The sequence below is a fragment of the Chionomys nivalis genome, chromosome 1, assembly GCF_950005125.1.
Source record: "Chionomys nivalis chromosome 1, mChiNiv1.1, whole genome shotgun sequence".
NCBI classification, from domain to species: Eukaryota; Metazoa; Chordata; class Mammalia; order Rodentia; family Cricetidae; genus Chionomys; species Chionomys nivalis.
Window position 1 is genome coordinate 114,786,131 of NC_080086.1, and position 26,454 is coordinate 114,812,584.

A 26,454-nucleotide genomic window follows, 5' to 3' on the forward strand; every position below is an offset into this window, starting at 1 on the left:
GTGGGTTTCTCTAAAGTCCTTTTATCACAGCAGAGGCAGATGGCTCAGGCCAGGGTTACAGAAAGGGGTGGGGCAGGGCATTGGGTACAGTAGACAGCCAGTGAGGGTGGTGAGTCCCGCCTGCCCCTGCATTCCTAAAAGAGGTTTGCAAGGGTTCAGAACAGGAGATCCAGGTACATATCCAGCCAGAGCTCGTCTTAGTCACTAGCTCCTCGGTTTCTGTTCCTTCCCTTTAGCTGCTGAATCCTTTCCTGGCATCTTCTCAGGTACCCCCGCCCAATCCCGACTAAATCCCGGAGAAGTGGAATCTCCACAAGATTTTTGTGGGTCTAGCAGGGGCCTGGGCATGCTCAGTAGGCTACGTGACTCTGGTTCTCCTCTCTCTCTCTCTCTCTCTCTCTCTCTCTCTCTCTCTCTCTCTCTCTCTCTCTCGGCAGGGAGGGTGGCGAGTGACTAGTTAGAAGTGCCTATGGCAAGTCTTCTCCCCCCAGATTCCCCCTGCAAAGGGACGATGCAAAGGTAGAGGCACCTTGCTTCTCAGCCTCTGAACTTGGAAGGTGCTGCAGCTGCCCACTGAGGCCACCGGTTCCCCAGCCAGAAGACCGGCCGGCCGCTCTCCATGGTACTGCGGAGAGCTCAGCTCCGCCCTTCTCTTTCAGAAGGACAGCACCCGGCGTCACGTAACCCAGCCTTCTCGGGTTTCACCACCGCCTCTTCCTTCCCCCCTTTCCCTCTCATCCTCCTCCTGCTCCCCCTGCTGCTCCCCTCCGTTGCATGTTCTTCCCCTCCGCACTCTTGGAGATAGACGCTCAAGCCTAACGCCTCGGAAAAAGGCAACAACAATCGCCTTATTCTTAAACCTCAGGAAATTCGCATTGACCGATGCATGCTTCAAGCTCTGGCTGGAGCTAAGGGAATAACCAGGCAGGTAAAGGAGCTCAATTTGGCCTGGGGGAGGGGTTGGGGCGAGGCAAGCTAGAGAAGGGTATGTTTCCCTGTTGTAACTGGGCCAGGATATGCCACAAATACAGAGAGAGGGAAGGATGAGTGGTGGGAGGGTGGAGGAGTGTAGATTTTGCTTGTTTTGCATGTAGCCTTCCAAATAGCAAGAAGATGAGATGGTGGAACTAGGTAGCAACTTAAAGGCTCAATGCAGTGATTTATTATTTAAAGAAAGAAAAGGGAAAGGAAGCTAGAAAGCAAAACAATAAAATAAAACATATCTACATCTCTTTCTTTCTCTTGCTTCCCCATCAGTCCTGACTGTGCCCATCCTTAATTTGTGCAATAGACTTCAGGCTCCAAGAAACTGCACTGGTCTCAGGGATGGTGCTTAGAGACTGGGCGGGAAAGCCAGGGAGAATATTGGGTGTGCATTGGTATTGAGGTACTTTGCGAAAGCCAGAGGCATAAAGATAAAACTTGTAATATTTCTCCTACAGAATTTCAGATTCTTTATGGGGATATATATATTTAAAGGTTTTATGATAAGGGGTGTGTGTGTGTGTATGTGTGTGTGTGAAAGAGCATGTGTGTATGTCACTAAAAACATAATAAAATAAACGTAACTGCAGCTGATCAGCATGCTATATTGATCCTTCCGGTGACTTGGGAATGAATTTTGTTCTAGAAACAAAAGAAAAGATTAATGAGGTTGTTAGGCAGCTTTTGAATTAGAGCGCTTCTTGTTTTGGCTGCGGTATGGTTGTTTTTCAGATCCCTTTATTTCATCCTCTAATTTGTGAACTCTCCAGGTCTTTTCTGAGCACTGAGAGAGAATCTTCTTTCGCCATAAAAATACAGATACTGTCTCTCACACAATGAGCTTCCTCTAGGAACTGGAAGAGCCAGTTGACCTTCCCTTGTGATAAGAATATATCTATACATTCTTCCAGATTTTCCCCTCCTTCCTTCCATTCTTTACAAAATGGTCAAGGTGTGCATCAGAGGAGGAGGGCAGGAGCAAGGGGGCAGAAAGGTTATGTGAGATATATAAAATTATACAACAATAAGATCCAACAGTCAGCCACTAAGCCTGTCTCTATTCCCCCCCCCCTCGTGTGTGTGTTGAAAGACAGAGTCAGAAACAGAGACAGAGGGAGAGATAGAGACAAACAGAGACAGATAGATACACAAACAACCTGAGAATGGCCTGTAAGCATACTTTTTTGACATAGCAGACTAATTTTACTAAATGCTGAACATTTATCATATTCCACATCCTACTTAAACATTGAGAGTTGCTGAATAATATGTTATTATTGATCATTTTTAAAAGCAGCTTTCTTTGGGTTTGGCACAGGAGTAGAAGAGATATGACTTTTAAGACCTGAGGGTGAGGAATGTATCAGCCATAATAAATAGGCAACTGAGATTTTTGTTACTATTAGGTAAGAAGTGTATGAGTGCATTGTGTGTGTATGGGAGGAGGTGTATGTGTTGGAAGAAGAGAACCTGTCATCAATTTCATCTGGGCAGGAACTTGAAGTGGGATCCCCTAGCTTGATGGCTCTCAGCTGACACCTGTAGGGATCACTCTGAACTGAAGAGAAATGCTCTCAGTTCCCTCCACAGAGGAGCAGCCACAATGCAGTGCCATAAATTACTGCTAGTTTCAGCTTGTAGGGAAGAAAGTGTTAATTGGATAGTGAGCTCTGTGTCCAAGCAATAAATTTGGTGTGTGTGTGTGTGTGTGTGTGTGTGTGTGTAGGAGATAGTGAGACATGATGAGAGCGGTTGTTCGATTGGAATGGCCAAAGGATACATTTTAATTTTTTCTAAAAACATGAGTTATTTGGTTTAAAAATTCATAGCCACTCCTTTAAGATTTATTGTTTCTACCATTCAAAAGTCTGTCAGATTAGAGTTAAATAAAAAGATGTGATTTAATAGCACACTGACTGATTCAAAGGTAAAGCTTTAAATTCTAGCATCCTGGAGCTATAACAGCTGAGGTGACATACATGCCAACTGCTGTTCTGACCACACAAATCCTAATGGCTGGCAGCCAGATAAAGACTTGAGAAGGAGTCAGATTACTATGCTGCTAGGCAGAATATTAAATAGCCATTTTTGAAATAGCTAATATTATGGCAGTAAGAACATAAATACTGCTAATTTTGGCTCCAGTTAGATATTTTTTTATTATAACAGATTATATATGTGATAAAAGGGAAGAATATATTTGCTGGAAATTTTAAAGAAGCTCCCAAGAAGCTTACATTCCTGTTGTCTAGGAGACAAGTGAAGTGGAATGCTATATAAATGTAAGCCAGCATCTTCCTGCTGAAATTTGATATGTTTACCTGTTATAAAAGTAGCTGTTAGCTGAGGTTTGAACAGGTTGTATTAACTCTCCCTGTAACCAGCACAAAGTACGAGGAGGAAACCTTTAAAGGGGTTTTTCATTTCTCTCTTAGTACAATTTAGAAATTAGAACTTTCTTGGACAATTGAAAAGGAAATCATATCCAAATTATTCTTAAAATTCTGGGTTACCAATGAACAGAAATGGTAAACTCGAGGTTGTAATAGCTTTCGGTAAGAGTATGACATTTAAATAGTAGGAAATATTAGGCCTTACTGTGTACACACACACACTCAACACACACATCGGTATCCAGCAAGATTAATTCTTTGGTTTTTCAAAACCACAGGTTACATACCTGCTTTCCTAGTTGAGTAATGATTTATACAATACTATAATTGACTACAGGCCTTAATTTTTATTTTAATTTCCACAGATTTTTTGGGTTCTTATAAAAAGACAAAATAAAACCAAAATGCATCTCCAACATACAACCAATTGACATGCTGGCACCTTAGTGTGGCCTTGCAGAGGTGGAGAAAATCGAAGAGCTGTTGGGATTTGACTTCACCATCTAGCAGCTTTTGGCTGTTTCACAACAGGGTTTGAGTCCTACTGGCAGGGTTGGTAAACATAAGGCGAAATCATCCCGGAGACGCATGCACAAAAAATTTGCCCTTGGCTTCAGTGGTGCTGGAAGCCCATGATATGGCAGAAGAAGAAGGCATCTGATTTTTTTCTGGTATTACTAGTGTTCTATCTCAGTTTTTGCTTGGGGCCAACATCTGGAAGGCCATCAAGGTTCTCCAAAATCCAAAGATACTGGCGCATTGTTGGCTTCCTGCCACTTCCTGAGAAGAGTGCGTGTTGCCTCTTCACTCTGCTTCCCTTTCGTTGGCACCACACCGGTGGTACATTGCAGGTGTTGGTCTTGAAAGAGTGACGTATTTTTGAAGCCACAGTTTTCCTTACTTTACATCATTGGATGCAAATGGATCTGTGATTTTTCCTGAGCCTCGGTGACCATCTTTTTCAGAGCGTTGCCTCCAAAGTGTCTCCTCCCTTTGGCCTGGAAGTTCTGTGGCTAGCCTGTACCACTGGGGTCTCTGATTTCCTGTTGGAAGGGGACTACTGGGAGAGAGGAAGGGGCTGCTGGAAGAGAAGAAGAAGAAAAAAAGACCTAGAGGAGGGTGAGCCTCTCCTGTTTCCACCTTCCCCCTCCCCCCCCACTCCTCTGCAGACCCCCATTTCTCCGTGACGGTGTCCAGGACCGTTTCGACCCTGTCGCCCCCTGCTCCCCCCCGCCGTACCCCAGCCCCGAGCATGGGGTCGGCGCTGGTTCAGCGTGGGGGCTGCTTCCTTCTATGCCTATCGCTGCTGCTGCTGGGCTGCTGGGCAGAATTGGGCAGCGGGTTGGAGTTCCCCGGTGCCGAGGGCCAGTGGACACGCTTCCCCAAGTGGAACGCCTGCTGTGAGAGCGAGATGAGCTTCCAGCTGAAGACACGCAGCGCCCGGGGCCTCGTGCTGTACTTCGACGACGAGGGCTTCTGCGACTTCCTGGAGCTCATCCTGACTCGGGGCGGCCGCCTGCAGCTCAGCTTCTCCATCTTCTGCGCAGAGCCCGCCACGCTGCTGGCGGACACACCAGTCAACGACGGCGCGTGGCACAATGTGCGTATCCGTCGCCAGTTCCGCAACACCACGCTCTACATCGACCAGGCCGAGGCCAAGTGGGTGGAGGTCAAGTCCAAGCGCAGGGACATGACGGTGTTCAGCGGGCTCTTCGTGGGCGGCCTGCCCCCGGAACTGCGAGCTGCAGCGCTCAAGCTCACCCTGGCCTCGGTGAGGGAACGCGAGCCCTTCAAGGGCTGGATCCGCGATGTCCGGGTCAACTCATCGCAGGCGCTGCCTGTGGACAGCGGCGAGGTCAAACTGGATGACGAGCCGCCCAACAGCGGCGGGGGAAGCCCGTGCGAGGCGGGCGACGAGGGCGAAGGTGGCGTGTGCCTCAATGGAGGCGTGTGCTCCGTGATCGACGACCAGGCCGTGTGCGACTGCTCGAGGACAGGCTTCCGAGGCAAAGACTGCAGCCAAGGTAAGGTCTGCCCCACCCCAGTGGAGCCTCGGCCTGGGCTGGGCGGGAGGCCGGTGCATGGGCCCTTCCTCCTTCGGATGCCTCTAGGTGAAGACTTGTTCCTCAAGGCCATGCTGCCCTCCGCAGATAGCTCCTCCCTTTGCAGCCTCTTAATGGGCAAGCCTCCCTCACATCCTGAGACCCAGTCCATGCAAGTCTACCTATTTCCCAGCGACCAATAGAATGGTCATCTAAAACCTCAGCCCAAGTTTGGCAGGTCCCTGTAGTTTGATGGTTATTGCCCACCTACATAGCCCTGTACCACTAGTAATATAGTACACCCACCTTGTCTCTAGAAGACTGGGCATGTGTTTGGTGAGGAAATTAAACGTAGGGTAAGCAATCCTAGACCATCTAGGGTAGAGCTGTCCACATGGTTACGGGCCAAATCACACTCGACAGTCCATAGATCCTGGGTATCATTACAGATCCAAAAGCTGCTTCTAGTTGTGGAAAAATAAGAGATTTTCTTCACAAACAGGAGGCGTTTAGAAAGTAGTATTGGTTTCCCTGAAATTTGCCGTATTTGAGTGGAATTTTGTGATTTGTTTGGTTTCTTCAAGTATGAGACAGGTCAGCTAATGCTGAAGAGTGATAAATGAGTAATGTAGTTCCTGGTTAACAAATCCTTGGTAACAAAGTGCTAGAGCAATTTAGATGTCTCTGGGCTGGGAAGATTGGCCAGGCTCTTGAACAGGATGCATGTTAGCAATGGTAAGATATTTTCCAAAGAAACCCAACTGATGTCATTTCTGTGAGTAGCAGAAGCCCAGTTGTTTCCCTGGTCCTTAAGGCTTAAAATAAAGCACATCTATTCACCCCTTTACATAGAAAAGACAGTTTATGTGTATCTCTTCTATGTTTTTATTTTTATTTTTTATAACAATGACCACGAAAATTATTCCTTTATAAATGTAAGGAAGCCCATGAACAAAAAGAGAGTGAGTGTTGTGGCTAGGATGAAACATATTAGTGGCTAAGCAAGAGAGGTGTCTTGGTTTCTGCTAGGCTCATAGCTTGGGGTCAAATCAAAGCAGTGTATGGTATGTAGTATGTATGGTTGAAGTGGGGAGAAAAAGCAAATTATTATAATTATATTTGATTTGAAAAGACAGGGACCAAAAACTCTATGTGTGACTGTGGTTTATTGTGTGATGTCTGTTTTTTTTTCTTTTTTTTCTCTCTTTAATTTCCCCTCTTGGCTGATACTGCTGGGAGAGGAGGCAGTCTTTGTAATTCTTATTAGACTTGGCAGCTCTCACCCATTTGGCTTTTAAAGAAAGGAAGACATGATGAAATTTGTAACTGCTTAACCAGTAAAGAGAGTTAGTTAGGAATAAAAAAAAAAGTGTTATTCAAGAGTGTTCTGTAGCATTCATTGGAACATTGGTGGGGTGTTTAAGAGTTATTAACTGTGCTTTGTTTTCATTGGGTTTATGTTCGGTTCTTTGACATAAATCATTAAAGATAACTGTATCCCGTGTCCCATACTGCACTTCAGTTCTGTTGGTAAATTTCTCTGAACATAATACCAGATTTCTTGTTTTACAAAAATAGAACAGAGCAATTGTTTTCCTCTATCAAATCTAGCTGAATTGTAAATCCTAAATATGATAGCTAGAAGAGAGGAATTCAGCAGTATAACTTGAAGTTGCCTAACATTTGTACTGATTAATAAAAAATGGCAAATATTATTTTTATGGGAAAATACTTCTTTAAGCATCCTGATACCACTTTAAATGATAAAGAAGGCAACTTAATGAAATATAACTTCCTTTCTTAAATTAAGAAACAAATATGACACAATGACAGCTTGTACTGTGTGGGAGAGTGTTTTAAATGAATTTTAAAAATATTTCAATGCATTTTAATGTAGGGATCCAAGGATCATGCATAATCAGGAACAGTTAAGACTGGAGAAAGCCTGAAAAAAAAGTAATCTTAAAGAGAAACAGAATTAGATGTTTCCAAAATATATTTTGTTTTGACAAATGCATAGTTCTTTCTGTAAGGTGCATAATTTAGAATGAACATGATGAATATTGGAGCAGTATAGTATCTGATGCCTAAGAAAATTCATCCCAAGAAAGTAAGTCCATCAGAATTGTTCTGAGCATTGATTCATTTTGAAAGTTTGAAATAAAATGGAATGTAAAGATCACCACTAGTCATGGCAAGAAAACAAAAGTCTGGATTCTTCTGATTATCAAAGAAATGAAATGGAATGATTAAGGCATAGTTTGTCTTCCCAGAAACATTGGCCTCACTTTGCTTATTTTCTGTTTCATGTGTGTCAAGTGACTATTGAATAATTAATTGGAGTAGATGCCTCTCCCAACACCGATCATGCATTGACGACTGGGGGAGATGATTTCTATTCAGATGAAGTGTAAACAAAGCTCTGGCTCCACTCAGTATTTACACTGATTACCACATTCTTTATAAACCCAATTTAAAAACAAAGTAAGTAAAAATTCATTACAGAAAATGTGCAGGAAAGATTATAGTTAAGCAAATATTAAACACAGAGAATTAAGGCATTTCCTGTCCCTACAATTCCTTTTACACTTAGTTTAGGAAGTCCAATATATCGTAGTGATCTTTTATTGCTTTATTATTAAAACAATTAAGAACCATCTGGTGGTTGCAGCCCACGCTATTAATCCCAGCACTAGGAAGGCAGAAGCAAGTGGATCTCTGTAAGTTCAAGGACATCTAGGACTGACCAAACAACAAAAACAGCAATAAAAACCCAAACAGAACAAAATGATGATTAATAAGGAATTCTTCTTGTGATCTCCAGATCTAAGTAAATCCTAGAATTTTCATGATCACATGTTAAGATTTCATACTAGATTGTGGTGTCATTTTCAGTTTCTCTATTCAAATTACTATAAAGATGCATTATTGTTTAATATTATTGGACATGGCAGTGCACTAAATGTCTTAAGTGCTGCTTCAATGAAACTCTTTTACATAACTTTACTGAGATCAGAAATTTAAGGATACACATTCATAATTCACTTTTTCATCTCTTTTTACATAGAAGTATAGATAGACTGATGGTTTTACACATGTCAGAGCTTTAGGCTTATGCAATGAAATGGTGATTACATGCATAAGTAGCTCCTAGCTCGACATTCTATAGTCTGCTCAGGAGACTTACCATTTGAAAGAATATATACGGGAAATGAAAATGGTGGTGTATTTTAAAGACTTGCCATATAACATGTAGAATTTTAGAAGAGTGTGAGGGGCCTAATCCAAGGTTTTCTTGAGGTGTTGGTGTTGGACTTAAAGCTGGAATGTGAAAGGGACTCTACAGGTACACATGGAGAAGTGTTCATGAGGGAAACCCAGAGCATGGCACAGCCTGACCCTGCCACTCTCAGGAGTTCTGTCTGAATGGAACTATCAGTCCGTATTCAACAGGGTAGTCGGGACAGGACTTGCTAGGTTTTTTTGAACTATTCAAGGACTTTAAGCACCATTAGTCACAAGTGTATTACATGTGAGATGAAAATGGCAGTGTCATATTTAAATTTCACTAATGACACTTTAACGTCAGTTTCAGTTTACAAAACAGATTGCAAGGGGGAAGAGTAAACGAAAAAAATATTATTTTATGTTTGTCACTCAACAGCAGCTGCTGTGCTCCCACTATAACCTTAGCTCAAAGTATTGGAGAAAGTAGAGAAAAAAAATCTTAAAAGGAGTCAATTCTTCAAGTTAGGATTCATGTCTTAAGGAAGTTAGAATCTTCATGGACTAAGTTAGGTTTAGAGATTTAAGCTCATTTATTGTTCCTAACACTACTTTCCACTTGGAAAATCATTGTCTAATCTCTGTATAAACTGCCACTTGCTTTCTCTTGGTTTATCCAATTGAGGCCATAGACTTCTGGAAAGCAATGGCAATACCATATGGTGTCATGCTCCAAATACAATACACTGTAATCATTTTATCTATGAACAAAAAGTAACATATACTGGCTGCCTGGTACAACATTGTAAACCACTTAAAATAAAATATTATGTATAATAGTTCTATAGTTCCTACAGGAACCTATAATGTTTATGAGATTTTTTTAAGTTAAATTGTAAATACTGAACAAAAATGATATAGAAACAGTGCCAGATTTTTATTTGAGGTCTGTTGTTGTAGAGAAAATAAATAGTTACCTCTGCTAAAAAAGCGTCAAGTAGGACAAAGCTCATGAATGGATTCCTCCTCGTGGAAGCATACTGGGGATTTCTTACAGTGAAATGACCACAACATAGTTACCATTTTCGAATTCAACTGATTCACAGAATTTATTTTCCTTTTCATATTCTGTTGAGCAATTTTAGTTTAGGAGCTAAATTACTCATACTCTTTGGCCTGCCTGCCCAAACATTATAAGTGGGAAAACTTAAATTTTTGTTATTCAGTTTAGGACTTGGCATAAGAGCAATATTTGCTTTCATAGAATTTCCATGAAAACTAAGCTGGTTACTTTTGGTAAGCACAGAGAATGGCAGATGATGTGGGCTGGGCACTGAGTGTTATCTGCTTCCATGCTGTGCTTTTGTTTTTGTCAGTGCCAACAGTATTGTGGAAGGGTACCTACTTTTAAAACCTAAACTCCAATGCAGTAATCTATTTAATTATCAAAATTTCACCTTATGAAGAAAGGAATAATGAAGGCAATAAGCTTTTCTTTCTGCTTTATACAGTTGTTAATATCCATTCTAAAGCTGTGAGTCAAAATCTCTAAAAAAAATCCATGTAAAAATTTGTGACTCAATAAACATTGACCACAAAAACATCTCTCTCAACAGTCTTCCATCCTTTAGATAACACCTGCACTATTCCCAGCCCTGCGCTTAAACAGCAGTCTTTCCCGTTAGCTAAAACAAGACTGGGCGGAGGATGCAGTGCAGTGGCCAAGCACTGGTTCAGCTTGTGCAGTCACTGGGTTGGACAGCCAGAACTTAGCCATCAAAAACAAAAGCAAGAAAATAATATCTATAATGTCTATAGTCATATTATCTATCTATAATAGGAGACTTTTAAATGACCAACCTAAGCTTGGGTGACCAGTTTATAATTTATTTTTGAAATTTTCATATAAAAGTTAAATATACTTACATGTCTGCCTAAAACAGGCTAGTAATATATTTTAAATTTAAAAAAGATGTTACAGTTTTCACAAACACACTATATTGTTTTTCATATATAGACATATGTATGTATGCATATGTATATGTATATAAATATATGTATGGCAGAGTGCTTGTGCTCCAACTGTGGCCATCATTCAATGAAATGTGACAAGGTGACTGATTACTCATTGAACAAGAGAAAGTACTGGAATTATATTGGGAACTCTGTTATTTTTAATTGTATTTTGAGAATTAGGGGGTGAGCCTTGTGAGCTTCTAAACTGTCACCGTCCACTTCTGTGTTTCTTTCAGTCAAGGTCTCTCCCAGCTGGTTGTGCTTCTTACAGTAGAACAAAGATAAGCATGAATGGAAAGTTACATGTCATCACAGTCAAGTTCTGTCTTATTATAAGAAAGTTTCCTTAAAAGTCACTTTGCAAACATCCACAAACATTCCTGATAGAATACTGAACAAGTTTTTATGTCAAAATGCATCTTATTAAAATATTATGTAAAACCTACACATTATCATGCATGTCTGTATAATTTTATGGCTCGATATTATTTTTCCTTACTTAAAAATACAGGAATAGATATATTTGCATAGTTTACCGAATAGTAAGTTTTAAAATTTCTAATAGGGTTTGGAGAAATCATTTCAGCCTACCTTCCAAATATTTATACTTCAGTACTGCAGTGGGGATAGGCAGGGTGCATTCTCAGATTTCTCTTCTGCCTTATTTACATTTTATTGTGTAAACAGAACATGATTAAAATCAGAAGAAATAATATGAGGCTTGACTTTGTCCTTAAATAGACATTATATGCATGACATGGCCCTTAAAATACTGTGTCTCAGTTTCCAAGACTGCAAATTAAGAAGCCTCATGGTCAGTTTACTAAAACATTGACAGCTCCTCCTGTCCTATTGTGTATAGTGTATGAAAGTGGTTGATGTGTACAAACCCTGGAATTATTCAGTGTGATGGTTACACTCGTGGTTGAAGGTTAAGTGCTGTCTTAGCAATCTTATGCTAGGATTATTTTGATTATATGCATCACTGACACCCAGCACTAGTCACTTTCTTTGGTGGGGTTCTGCTGCTGCACAAGGATACACGGCAAACGGAGTTACCATGACACTAGTTTCCTTGACTCTCTCGGTAACACTCTAAACCAAACACCTGTAACTGAGGGCAATAACTCTTATAAATAATATTATGATCCTATAACTTTGAAGATTTAAAGAGACACAAATAATCTATGATGACAGAAGTCAGAATAGAATTAATTGTTCTGTAATGTTGAAAGAGAATAGAGCTTTTGGTCTAGGTAGTGGTTATTTGGAATACATATGTGTGAATGAATATTCTTTGACCTATACACTGAAGATCTGTGTACTTTATTGTTTGTAAGAGCCACTTAACTTCTTTAAAAGTCTTCAAATTAAAAATGATGAATAATTTACAAATTACAAATTATATATGAAAGGTAAGGTGTGAGGTAATTCTCAGTGGGGATACAAATTAAAGTGTTTTTATGCAAAACATTCAATATTTGTAATTAAAATGCAAACATCACTCCAGAGAGCTCACACATTTTATATATAAGTAAATTAAGAACTAATAGAGTTCTTTGTTTAAAGTACCTGATACAACGTTTGAAGTTGAATCACTTTTCAATTTCTGACGCCATAACAATGTTTAGAAGTAAACACACTTTTAATTTTGATTTGTGTTGTTTAAACATGTATCTTGTCATTACAATTAATCAATGTAAACCTTTCAATTTGAACAGCCCAAATGCTGAAATTGTCAAGCTGCTGATTGATAAGTTTGAATGAGCTCAATTCAATACTTAAGTGAGTAATTGGATATTGGAAAACACATTACTAGATAATCCAATCAAATTTTTACAAATCTTCTAAGTCTATAAATAAACATGCTCTCCACAAATGCTGTATGTCCAATTGTTTGTCCACTAGCTCACTGGTACTGCAGACACCCAATAAACATGAAAACAGCTTAAAAGTGTTCTCTCACCATTGTAGTACTGCTAATAATTGCTTATTTTTACTTAGTGAAATCATTTTGTATTGAGTTCCAGACATCTCCCTCAGTTATTTCCACACCAGCCATACTGCCCCAGCTTGGTAAAAGTGCCATTTTACTTAGGAGTCACATGCAGGTTAGAAAAGTTCACTTTCTAAAAAGCCCAATAGAGTGGACAATAGGACTGGAATTTGAGTGCAGGTGCTCAGACATCTCTGCAGTGACAGGCTCTGCATCTCAAAGCCTGCATATTCATTTCTTTTTTTTCTTTTTATTTTTTCTTTTTATTTATTTTTTTTATTGAAAAAAAAATTTCAGCCTCCTCCCCGCCTCCCATTTCCCTCCCCCTCGTCCCGCCCCTCCCCCCTCTCCCTCGTCCCGCCCCTCCCCCTCCCCCTCGTCCCACCCCTCCCCCCTCCTCCCACTCCTCTTCTCTTCCCTTTCCAGTCCCAAGAGCAGTCAGGGTTCCCTGCCCTGTGGAAAGTCCAAGGTCCTCCCCCCTCCATCCAGGTCTAGATAGGTGAACATCCAAACTGTCTAGGCTCCCACAAAGCCAGAACATGAAGTAGGATCAAAACCCCGTGCCATTGTCCTTGGCCTCCCGTCAGCTCTCATTGTCCGCCATGTTCAGAGAGTCCGGTTTTATCCCATGCTTTTTCAGTCACAGTCCAGCTGGCCTTGGTGAGCTCCCAATAGATCGGCCCCAAGAGATGCCCTATCATATGACAAAAGCATTTGTTCAACTATGTTCATAGCAGCATTATTTGTAATAGCCAGAACCTGGAAGCAACCTAGATGTCCTTCAATGGAAGAATGGATGAAGAAAGTGTGGAAAATATACACATTAGAGTACTACTCTGCGGCAAAAAACAATGACTTCTCGAATTTTGCATGCAAATGGATGGAAATAGAAAATATTATCCTGAGTGAGGTAACCCAGACCCAAAAAGATGATCATGGGATGTACTCACTCGTAATTGGTTTCTAGCCATGGATAGGGGCCACTGAGTCTATAATTTGTGATCCTAAAGAAGCTAAACAAGAGGGTAAACCCAAGGAAAAACATATAGTTATCCTCCTGACTATGGGAAATAGACAAGATTGCCGGGCAAAAAATTGGAATTTTGGGGTTGGGGTGGGATGAGGGTAAGGGGAGATGGGGAGAGAAAAGTGTGAAGGAGAGGATGTGGGGAACTTGGGAAAACGGGATGATTGGGGATAAAGGAAGGCTGTATATTCATTTCTTAAAGGGTAAATAGTTGCTGGGATAATTGTAAACTGCTTTAGGTGGCTGACTTACACTAATGCTTTAGATTTGAGGGTTGTAACAGACTTAAATTGAGTGCCACTTTCCAATGTCAGGACACCGAACAAAACAAAACAGCTTGTAAAGTTTATCACATGTATTGGCTTCCCTTGTTGACCTTCTATTAGTAGAATGCTTAGTGGGCTGCCTAACCTCCAGTAATCAGAAGAAAAATCCCTATATCTTGCACCCAATCAACACTACCCTTTGTCCTTCTGAGTTAGAAAGAATTGCATTTTACATACACACACACAAAAAGCCACACTTGTATTTCTTCCCGTTTTAATGTTTTAAATAAAAAGTTTGAGGTCCATGGTGGTTTGTTACAAATGCAAACACCTAGGTCAGTCAAATAATCGATACTTACTGAGTTGGAATGTGGTTCCCCTAAGGATACAAATATTGGATATTGGAGGAAGCATTGCTAGTTAGTCCTCTTGTAAGCATAGATGGGAATAAAGTGAAATTAAAAAATGAGATCCTAGTTCTTGGAGAAGTGAGTTTGGCTTCCCAACTTCTTGCTAAATGGACATTCTTGGAGTTAGAAAGATGCATTCTTTATGCTATTCCTGGTAGCTTATAAGAGACTATTCTTAGAAGGAAGTGGGAGGACAAGTCTTAGCTGGAAAGCCAAAGTGCTCTCTTGAACTCTTGTGTGCTTACTTGTGCTCCACACTCTGTGGGGCACATTAGCAGGATGAGCGGGACGTCGTCTGTAGAGTCTGAGGACAGTGCTTCTTCTTTGAAACTTATGTAGTTTGCAGAAGGGCCTGGAAATCCAAAAGTTAGAAGAGAAGACACCAAATGCAGTTGTCATCTAACCATCCTTTTGCCACCAGGAGATATGCCCTGTTAGAGCCAGTGAATTTTGAGTTGATGCTCATCCGCAGCAGAAGCAGCAGTGATCAGAGAGCCCAGGAGACATGGTGTTCCCGACCTAAGGACACCTGGGCCTCTCTGTACAGACAGCTTAGCTTTAGTGTTTCTTAGAAATTGCTAGATTCAGCAGAATGAAGAGCCTCAGTCCAGCAGAAGCAAGGAAATTACAGACTCATGTTTTTCTTCTAAGTAATGATGTCTCTATAATTAATCATGCCTGGAATCTCCTTTGGGAAGAAGCTGGCATGGCAGCATATAACCATAACTGCTGCGTGGAAGGTTCAACTTTCTACCTTCAGCTCTTTTTCTTTAGTGCAAAAGTTACTGGGTTCTCTGGCAGAAACAGAAGGCTGGGAGAGCCAGACTTGCCAGACTTTCCCTGGGGTTGAGCTGGATGGTGTGTGACTTAAACCTCCCCTCTGGCCACCAGGGAGAAACACACACACATACCCATACACACACACACACACACACACACACACACACACACACACCGAGTCAAGAGTCTGTCGAAGCAGGATCCATTTTATTGCATCAGGCAGGAACTTATATAAGGCTGAGATGGGGGTGGTAATCTTGGGATGGGTTGAGGCGGGGTAAGGAATAAGGGCCAATAATATCCTGCTAAGTTAGCAATGGCTGGACAGAGTTGGGTTTGGGTAGGTCTGTGCTGAGTCACTCATATGGAGAAGTCATGGCCAAAGACAGGTCTCCAAACTCGAGCTAGGCTCAGGAAGTTACATTGGGCCTCACGCCGGGGCCTTATGAGGCCCAACATGATATTATATGTACTAGATGCTTAATTGACTGAATTGAGAATGTTAAATAATACAAAGTTAAATATTGTACTTCATTACCTGCGTTGCACAATTAAATGTGTAATAAGATACATTTATGAAAGCCTACTTGGATCAAGTGCAGTGGAGTATTGAGAAGTTTAGAAATAATGAGACCAAAGCCACAGAGAAACCCTGTCTTGAAAAACCAATAATAATAATAATAATAATGAGACATTCATTTTTCTCATAAATTTATATGTAAGTGCATATGTTTACATTCAGACATACAGAAAAATATGACTTGCAAGAAAGTGATATAATTGAAGCAAAATCAGTTTTGGAAGTCAAAATTTTATATAAAATTATTAAAAATAAATGTTACTTAAGATGTCCTTGAAGTACAATAGTCTATATATCCTAAAAATAGTTTTTGTCATTTGTTTTTCCTTACACAAGACCTAAAAATCTAAAAAGATTAATTTTAATCTCAAACTAGTACTTCTTTTCAGATTGAGCATACTATTAAAGGTTATATTACTTTTGCATTACATATTAGTGTCAGTGTTGTGTGAACAACAGCAAAAATAAAACAAATGAATATGTTTACCTAAGAATAATGAAGGTTTTCAATTTCCATACATATGAAAGCTAAGGGATTAAATTTACTAAGCTCTATACAAGGTCAAAATAAGCAGAAACCACTACATGAGTATAGGAGAATTTTAAAATAAACATTTCGCCAAAAGACCCTCAAAGATCCTAAAAAGCACTTTTATGAAAATAGTAAGAAATCTATTTTTAAAATTTTTTGTTTTTAGTATCTGTGTAACATAAGCTTCATAACATAACTCACTGCCTAGATTCTATTATTATATACTTTTGTTGCATAGTAAATCATTAGCTTTTTATTACTCTGTCCTTGCAACTGTTAAGTTCTAATTGTTGCAATATAATATGCCTTTTTATCACAACCTACATCATTAAATTCAGTTACATTTAAAGACTCCCCTGAAATATAAAAGTCGTATCATCTACACAGAAATACTTGGTTTCATTTTAGCTAGATAAAATGGAGATTTGGGCTGTTGCCAAACATATGTAGGGGTTTATTTCTTCCAGTAGATAAATGAAAAAGACTAGGAAAAATAGGAGGAATAGGAAAAATAAGACAATATGGAGGGAAAGTATTAGAGAAAATATGTAGTGGGAGAGATAATGAGAGTGTGTGTGCAAGAGATGGGATTCTGTTGCACCTGCTATATTGATGGAACACTGTGAATTTAAGCTAAGGAAATTTATACATCTGGTCAGTGGGAAGGAGCTTCAATGTTCATTTTTGGTCTCTAACCAAAATGAACATTTGGGTTACAGAAATAAATAGGAGAAAGGAAAGGGCAAGGGTAAGCACTGTTTCTTTAAGCCAATTATATGCTGTTTTCATCTTATTATAACACTTTATTGTTGCAATTCCCCCATTAAGACAAAAGCAGTAGCCAGGGCATGCAATGCTGTTGTGTTGTTTGCAGGCCTTTATCCACATTTGATCAGTTAGTTCACCACAGATCCCTGTAAGGTATGTACTATTTTAACTACTTCATAGGCGAGAAAGCTAAGGCTTAGAATTGAAAATTGCCTGCATTCATATAGTAGGAATTCTCCACGTAGGCAGTGAAACCAAATTGTATGGCTCAGGAAGCCATATCTCCAACTTCTAATTCCTTCTTTAAGAAAACAGTAACTATATATCTTCTCCATGTCTTCATATGGTAATTCAGTGTTTTAAAGATGTGTGCAATGTCTAATGTGACTTACCCTTTTTCAAAATTCTAACTTTAGTAACACTTCAGGCACTGAATTTCTTCTCAGTTTAATGAAAATGCTTTCATTACTGATGTAAATTAATATCTTCCTGTTATGTATTCTATAGAGATTAAATCCACATAGTTAGTGTTCCCTTGGACTATGTTTATCAGACAGGAGAGAGAGAGAGAGAGAGAGAGAGAGAGAGAGAGAGAGAGAGAGAGAGAGAGAGAGAGAGAGAGAGAGCGCATGAATGAGAAATGAGAACTGTCTTCACTGGACACGAAGTCCTCTAGATTCTTCTTCAGTTACAGTGGTCTGGCACTCAACCTCCTTCCTTTGAAATCATTGTGCTTCCTACTGCTGGCAAATGTCTCCCACAAGTACCCTTCCCATTGTACTCTACTTGTCTTCTGCCCAATCACACAGCATCTTCTTTTTTCTTTCCTCTCATCTACCTTCGCTTTGACTTTCTCTAAGATACTAATTTCCATCCATTCCTTAGAAATCGCATCACAGTGGCTTCATTAGACTTACAAGCTATTTTTAACCAAGGGTTAAAGAGAGCGATCTCACTAGTGTTTGTAAATAAATAAGAGGTTCAGAATTGTGTAACGGGGAATGTCTTGATACTATAATAAACAGGAAAACTTTGCTAGATAAATATAAATTGACAAATTGAAATAACATTATTTGAACTAACAAAAGGCAATGTGATTCACGGAAGACCAATGATAGAAATTTGTCTGAAGAATAGAACATTGGCTTTGGCCAAATAAATGGAAAACTGCGTTTTCTCTCAAATTTGTGTAAATGGGAAACCAGAACAAGAAGTGGTGGGTAAGTCTTCCCTAGGGGATGTTTTAAGTAGACAAATGCCCTTGAATTTTCTCAGTTAAATGATACTCTGGGTTTCTTTCAGTTCTCTTGTGATGTAATTATTATACCTCTTGGAAAACATTTAATATGAAAATTTAAGTACTGAGTTGACCATAGTGTAAAACAAAAATATGCTTTATAAATACCCTCCAACCTATCTCTTGTCAAAAGAAAAAAAGAATTCAAGTGCTGGAGCTGCTGTAATAAATGGTTCCACCTACCTTATTCTGGGTCCCTGGACTGCACACTGGATGGGCTCTTCTACCATGCACTTATGTTTGTCCTGAGCAATTGTCCGTGCCCTCTTTACTCAATGGAGTGCCCAGGCTTATGTTTCCTTGAGCTCAGGTTACAGCTGATGCCGGTATTTCAGATTCAACGTGGACATCCTCTTGCTTGTTGCGTCATCTCTGATGTATCTCCCATGCTGAAACCATTTTAGGGCTGTCTCTCACTCCCTTCATAGGCTTTGCCATTATTCTTCTGGGAAATATAACTGGGTGAAAGGGATTTTGTCACTGGAATAAATTTTTCCTGGAGAAGGGTGAAACGAGAGACCTGAAAAATAGTTTTGATTTTAAAACAAAGCAAATAAATTAAAAAGGAAAACAACCAAAATAGTCACTAAAACTATTTGTTTTTTTGTCCTGTTCTTGGTTACTTTGCCAAAGTGGACACACAAACTAAAAATTCATTCTCATCTTTGACCCTTCTATCATTTGATGGTTCATAATTCTAAACCCCTTATTAAAAAACAATCATATATAAGGAGGTGAAATATTAGTCTCTATGTAGGACTCACTCCTGTGTTTCTGATACCAGAAACCTGCATGTTTGGTATCATATATAAAGAGTTGAAATGGAAACACAAGTTTAAAAAATGAAATATCAAAATTATGAGCAAAATTTGCTGTTATTCATGGTATCAACAGCAGGATGTATATCTGCGCATTTATTACTATATCTTTATTGAAGATGTATTACTAATAGTAGTAGAATTGGGCTTAGTTTTTGAAAAATTACAAATACTGTTAAGAGTGCAAATTGTAAACCCTTTAAAAATTCACCTGTGAGCTGTTTTTGCTCCTAATGAAGACACCATCATTTCTAATGACTCAAAACACTGGATTGTTTTAATACAAAAAGAAATCAGTTTGCAGTAAGTGCTTAGAAGTTTATAGAAACTGAATAGGAGAAGCACTGGTTTTATGTTGGCACAAATGTGAACACAATGAAAGTAAGGAAATTTCATGGTTTAGGTTTATTTGGGGTGGAATGTGATGTTTTGATGCAGTCTGGAATTGAAGCCATCTTCTGCTAAAGTGGGCTGGCTCTGGCATAGCCTTATCCAAAGCAGTAAATGTACCACAGAGATGAGTACTGGAAAGAAAAATTAGACTACAAGGAAGCTAATTACGGGCTAATGACAATGTTCATTTGGTTGTGTTAATATTGTGTCATCCTAGGTTCTTGCTCTTGCCCACTAAGTGTGTTGTAGTCTCTTCACCATTGCCCTAATCTTAGAGTTCCTTACCCATCATCCAAAGCTCTTAGTCCACTGTAGAAATGACCCTTTAAAGATGATTTTTCCCTTGGCTAAAGGATAAAACACAAATTCATAAGATTTTCCTGTCTTCCCAGGCTCCTTTCAGACATTGTTCTCCCTTCCGAAACCTTGTAAACAAGCCAATCATTTTTGATATTATGAGCGGTATTTGTGCTTATGTCTTAGGACCTTTATTTGTGCTTTTCTTCACAGATTTTATGCTTTTCTGATCTCTGATGAAATTTCACCCGTTACTCAAAATTCATCTATTATACTTTCTTTGTGAAGTCTATCTTGAACCCCCTTCCTGGTCACCACCACTGCTCCAGCAGGGCCTTTGCTACTTTGTGTAGACCCAGTTCTTAGCTTTGATTTGTTGCCATAACCTATTGTCTCACCTATTTTTCCATTGAATCTAAGTCCTCTGAGTGACACTTATACCTTCCAGCTAACAGAGCTTGGTCCACAGTAGGGAGTTCAACAAATGTCAGTAAGTCTAATTAATTCCAAGACATGAAGAAGTTAGACTATTAAAGACAAAAGTCAAGCAGACCAAAAAAAGAAGTTTTTTGAAGAGAAATCCAAGCAACTCAATGTATAAGAAGTTTGACCTCAATAAGTAAAGAAATGCTTATGAAAGAAAGGCACTATACTCTGCACGGCTGGTGGAGACTAAAGAGTACCATCATATCCAGTTTTGGGAGTGGTGTGGAAATACTGGCTTTTCTAGGTTTTTGCATGTGGTTGGGTAGAACGGAATTGCTACATTGCTTTTTTTAGGGACTGTTGGATAATGGCTATGGAAATTTAAATAGGTGTATTTTTTTTAAAAGTACTTCAAGAATTTTTTCCCGAGAAAAAAATGTGTAAGTTTGACAAGTTTGCAAATGTGTAGTACCCACAGTTGTTGGACTTAGTTAAATGAACCACTATCGAACTGTGTATGATGACTCATTACCTAATATGAATATAAATGTAAGCTTTTAAGTGTTTAAATATTTTAGTGAGTATAAGCAAAGAAAAATGTAGCATAAATAAAACATATATATATGTATATATATATATTTATGCTGAAGGAGGTAAACAACTTGTGAAGATCAATGAATCAAGCACAAAAAAGTCTATATACAAGTTCGAGACCATATAACTAAACAAAGTTGGCAATCTTTATCTTGTGACATTGTCTATTAAACTCTTTTGAAATGCCAACCACTGTCCATTTCAGAAGATGAGACCCATTATGTTGTTCTCCAATAATTTGTACCATTGTGTTTAATTGAACATCCTGTTTCAGAAAGAATGTTCATGTTTTCAGAACAGAACAGAACATGAACTTTGCAGAATGTATTCCTAAGTGTGACATAAGGAGAATTTTAGAGCTTAAATCTGATATAATTCTGACTTTTTCAATACTTGGGTCTAGAATGTATTTCAAAAGTAGAACATTTGCTTATCGTGTGCAAAGCCATACCACTGACACATTTGTCAGGTTGGTCCTCCTCTTTATAATTAATTAAAGGTTACTAATGAGATGCAGGATTTGAGACCTTGTATAAGGTTTCGCTCAACATCTACTTGCACATTTTTTAAAAATTTCTTTCTTTTGATCCCCATCTCTGTCTTAAATCAGAGATGGCTGAGTAGGCAGCATACAGACAACTTGGTTTTGTAATACATTATTCTTGCAACAGCTCTTTACCAGAATAGGAATCCTGAAGTACCTGATAATTTCCAATTGGTTGATAGAATACCTTCATCTACTTTATATACATTTATATTATCAATAAGTACTTAATTGGCTCTTTGGTTTGTCTACATTTGTGCCAACATAATGAAAAGTGTTAACACAAATTTCCATTGAAAGTTCCAAATGGATGACTAAACTGAGAAATGCATCATTTCCTTTTCCTTTTATCCTCTCATCTTAGGCTACAGCATGATGTCTAGACTTTGAGGATAGCTCATCTGTATTGATTCACCAGTGTATATAAGTTGATTTGCATGTTCTCTTAGTTGTTTCCCAGTGTGCATTTGTCATGCAAAGTTTCCATCTCTAACCCCAAATGCCACTTATTTTTTCCTCGAAAGTGTAACTGATGCGAGGCAACTGCATTTGGGATTATGTGCAACTAGATATTCATAGAAACCACATAAGCATGGAAAGAAAAGGCTTAATTCCTAATGTAGATGTTGTTTCATTTATTCAGACTGCTAAAGGTATTTATCAGTTCAATTGTGTGTGTGTGTGTGTGTGTGTAGTGACTGAAGATATTCACTAACATAATTAATTGATTGGTTCTATCATTTTCTTTCAGTCTACTTGCTTATTGGACTTTGGTTTCATTACTTCTTTTCTAGTATACCCAAAATAACAAATATTAAAATTATGTGATTTTTGCAGCAAATGAATCAAATAAAACTACTAAATTGAAGACAATTGCACATTTAGAAAATTAAGTTTCATGAAAGTAACTTGGATATAGCTTGACAAGCAAATAGTTTAAGTATAAGTAGAATATTTGAGTACAACTAATAAATTAAGAAAGTGGTTTCATCATTTTGAGTGAGGTAACCCAGACCCAGAAAAACAATTATCACATGTACTCACTCATAAGTAGTTTTTAAACATAAAGCAAAGAAAACCAGATCACAAACCACAATCCCAGAGAACCAAGACAACAATGAGGACCCTAAGAGAAACATATATAGATCTAATCTACATGGGAAGTAGAAAAAGACAAGATCTCCTGAGTAAATTGAGAGCATGGGGCCCTGAGAGAGGGTTGAAGGGGATGGGAGAGGCAGGGAGGGGAACAGAGAAAAATGTAGAGCTCAATAAAAGTCAGTTAAAAAGATTGAAAAAAGAAAGGACAAAAATGAAAAGAAAAAGAAAGAAAGAAAGAAAGAAAGAAAGAAAGAAAGAAAGAAAGAAAGAAAGAAAGAAAGAAAGAGAGAGAGAACGTGGTTTTTGTGACTGTAAGCATTGCTGAATAGTGAAAGCAGGAGCTGGAGTGGCTCTGTGCTACAGCAGAGGTCTCAGGTTTGAGTCCCAGCACCTACATCAAGGTGCTCACAACCGCCTGTGACTCATGGAATCTGACACCTTCTGGCCTCCAAAATACCAGGCTTGTTCATCATACAGAGACATGTGTTCAGGAAAGGCACATACATAAAATAATTTTCTGTTAAATTATTGGGACTGTGTGATTTGGAAATGTATCATCTTAGAACAATCAGTAGAAGAGAAACTAGTAGCGGAGAAACTGCCACAATCCAATTTTCTGGTATTTTTAAACAGCTAGATATAAACAAACAGGCATATTGTAATGCCTCCCAGTGTGTTACTCTTTTTGAGGGCATGATTCATTCACTGAGATTTCACTGGAGTCTAAAACTTGTGTCCCTTAGTATTTTTGCCCTTTCTCTGATCTATTTTTATGCTTACCAAGCTCATTTTCCATTTTTGTTCCAACATCCAGTTATTTTTGCAGGAAAAATATGTTCTGTAAGATAGGAGAAGTGAGTCCTTTGGTCATTGTCAAGCCTACTTTTAAAATGGGTTTATATCAGCACTTATAGTTGAGGGGGTAAAAGTGATAGCCATGTGTTGTCATCCAAAATTCTGTGAAAACTATTTGCTTGTCAAGCTATATCCAAGTTATTTTCATGAAACTTAATTTTCTAAATGCGCAAACATAGCACTACCAAAAGTGAAGAAAGAAATAATAAAGAAATAAAACAATTTGTGCTTGGAAACAAGAATTTCTGTTCTGGCTGTTCTTTTCTGTCACTAAATTGCTACACTTTAGAAATTCATAGCTGGTCCTTTCACAGTGCCCAGCATTTGTTTGTTTTCTACCCCGAGGGCTGCGCAGCATAGATGCTCAGATGCAAATGTAAGGTATCCCAGGTATGAGTGGCTATAAATGGAGGAGGTGTGAAGGGTCTCCTTCTTGACTGCTTCTCCCATGCTGCTTCCAGCTGGAGGCATCAGTCTATCGACGAGATGACCTGAACACAGGTTTGTACTGAAATTAAAAAGAATGTACTGAGTAATGAAACTCGACTGGAGTGAAAATTCACAGCTTTTGAGTTTGGGGAACCTATGAAGGGATCCTCTGCGGCCACTTCTCTTCACAAATGGAGAAAAGCTGAAAGATCTTTTCTTGTCAAAAAAGCAGTTTCACGCATATAGAAGGACATGGGCCCTGCTCAAATTCCATGATTCCATTTTTAGGTATCAAAGCAAATACCACCTCAGAAGTTGTACATTATCATTTGCACATATGATGTAATATATCCGATGACGCATTCCCTTTGGTCTCTTTCTGTCTTCCTTCTGGCCGGACTTGCTGATTTCCTTTTACATATAAAGTTGAAGAGATCTTCAGATTTCTAACAAAGCTCCTCATGGGCCCGGGAAAAATGAATGTGTTCTCCTCAGGGAAGGTCATTTTAACAAAATTCTTTATTATGTGAGTCTTTGCGTTTGGAGTGCAAAAACAATGGCATACTATAGCAAATAAGTCAAGCGCCACACGATATGGACTATGATTCTGTATTCTAGGAAAGTGTATCAGTTGATGAAAAATACTTTTCCTAGAAGCATAGATTTTTAATAATGGATTTGGTTGTGTCATAAAATGCAGAAGTTAGTTTGACTCCATTTTATCAGAAAACATTAGAGCTTTGCAATGGGGGGAGACAAGTCCCCCTTACCTCTCCTGGGCTCTGAGATTCCTGAAAAACAGATGATCCATAGCAAATCACACATATCTATTTAACAGGCTTTTCAGGACACTTAAGCCTTCATAGACATGAAGACCTTTCTATTTCTATGGGAGATTTGATGATGAATGGCTAGCTATGGAGAAATAGGACACAAATAACATGACCCTAAAGCAGTGATCTCAACCTTTCTAAAGGTGCGATCTTTAATACAGTTACTCATATTGTGCTGACCTCCAACCATAAAATTATTTTTGTTGTTACTTCATAACTGTAATTTTGCTATTGTTATGAATCATGATATAAATATCTGTATTTTCTGATGGTCTAGGTGACCCCTGTGAAAGGGCCATTTGACACCCAAGGAGGTAAAAACCCACAGTTTGGGAACCACTGCCATGTAGTTACAAACTGTGGGAAACAGCCTGATTTTTCTCTATGACCCTTCACAGACAAGGAAGTTGGAAGTCCCTGTCTCCAGTACTAAGCAGAGCAACTCTAGTGGAGGGTCAGGTACCTGGTCTGATTTATCATCTCTGAAGTATTCTTCTTCAGAGATGATAAACAAGATTATTCCGTAACGTAGGCCTTTCTGAACAACTGGGGTGTGATGGCCTTGATAAGTTCCTTCTCGGATGATATCACGTCATCATTGATATATAGTGAGTGTGTTGCCTATAAGTCCTAGAGACAATAGGGTTATTGAGTTGTAGTGAAATCATATTACTAGGCCAGGCTAACACATCTTTCATTGGGTTGTTAGACCTCCTTCAGGATAGCATGTTAGGAAAAGCTGATTCTAACATGTTAAAGTGGCATTTGTGAGGGAAGAATGTACCCAAATGATGTTATCATTAAGTACAAATTTTAGTTTGTCATGTCAGATATGAAACAGGCCTGTACCCAATGTTGAAGGAAAAAAATCACAAATAGTGGAGAGTTTATTTTTTATAATAATGTGTTCTGTGCTTAAATTTTAATAAAGTTAAAATTTAATTTTTACAAATTACAAATGCTTTGTCTGAGAGTATTGTTTGAAAAAATGCTTAATTGATCTCTTTTTAGGAGAGCTCACTAAAACTATTATACAAGATCAAAGCCTAAGTGAGTTATTCATTACAATTTTAATAAATGTGTGGATCTAGCTTTTTTTTATTCTAATTAAGTAGAGTATAGTACAATAATGAAACTAACTTTGCAGATAAAAGACTTGCAGGAGCTCCGTTATCAAATTGATGCTTTGGAAACACACCAAAGAGATGATCCTCTGAGTTTTATTTATATATTTGTATGTTGCTCTGGTGTGCCTTTGAGCTCTCACTAGCAACACAATTGCCTCTTCTATGAAAATTTATTCCTTATTTTTCTCAACCCACAATGAATTAGTATATGGGATTGGAACTGCATGAAGGTGGTGAACTGGATTTTAGCCCTACTCTGATTACAAAGCATTCATTCAGCCCTGAAGGCAAAGCAAAACAAATCATAAAGACTATTCAGCCACAAATTGTGAAGGCAATACAGTCCATCCCGCCCTTTCCCCCCTAATCCTTCAGTCCCTTTTCCCTTACTTCCCCATGCTCTTCTGCTATATGCTCTGGCTTGTAAGCTTCCTCTGTCCCTTACTTCGAAACTTTAACTCATACCTGGCATAAAATGAATGAGAATCTGAACTTAGCCACGTCATGGAAACATTGAGTGGAATTAAATAGTGGAAAAAAATTACAAAACTATTTTCTCTCATTTCTTGTCTTTCATAAATAATGATCATTAATTGGTTAAAATGTTTAGAAAAATACAAAAAAAAAAAAAACCAAACAGAAAAAGAAAAGAAAATTGAGATTAGAGAATCAAGTACAACATTATTTCAAAGTACATATTTTGTAGTTTTGGAATTAAAAC

At 38.7% G+C, this 26,454-nt stretch overlaps 1 protein-coding gene across 28 annotated transcripts in view; it reads left to right on the forward strand.

Annotated features, from left to right (window-relative positions):
• The first annotated feature begins 572 nt into the window (after nt 1–572).
• Nrxn1 (neurexin 1) overlaps nt 573–26,454 on the forward strand; it is a 1,077,006-nt gene continuing 1,051,124 nt past the window's right edge. For 10 of the 28 annotated variants that reach the window (XM_057767187.1, XM_057767207.1, XM_057767292.1 and 7 more), the window contains exons 1-2: nt 574–928; nt 3,743–5,401. In XM_057767187.1, coding sequence (XP_057623170.1) covers nt 4,630–5,401 — 772 coding nt within the window. In that variant the 5' untranslated portion in view covers nt 574–928; nt 3,743–4,629. Of the gene's footprint in view, nt 929–3,742; nt 5,402–26,454 lie in introns of all 28 variants that reach the window. The other 18 variants (XM_057767283.1, XM_057767223.1, XM_057767301.1 and 15 more) reach the window with 4 other exon arrangements.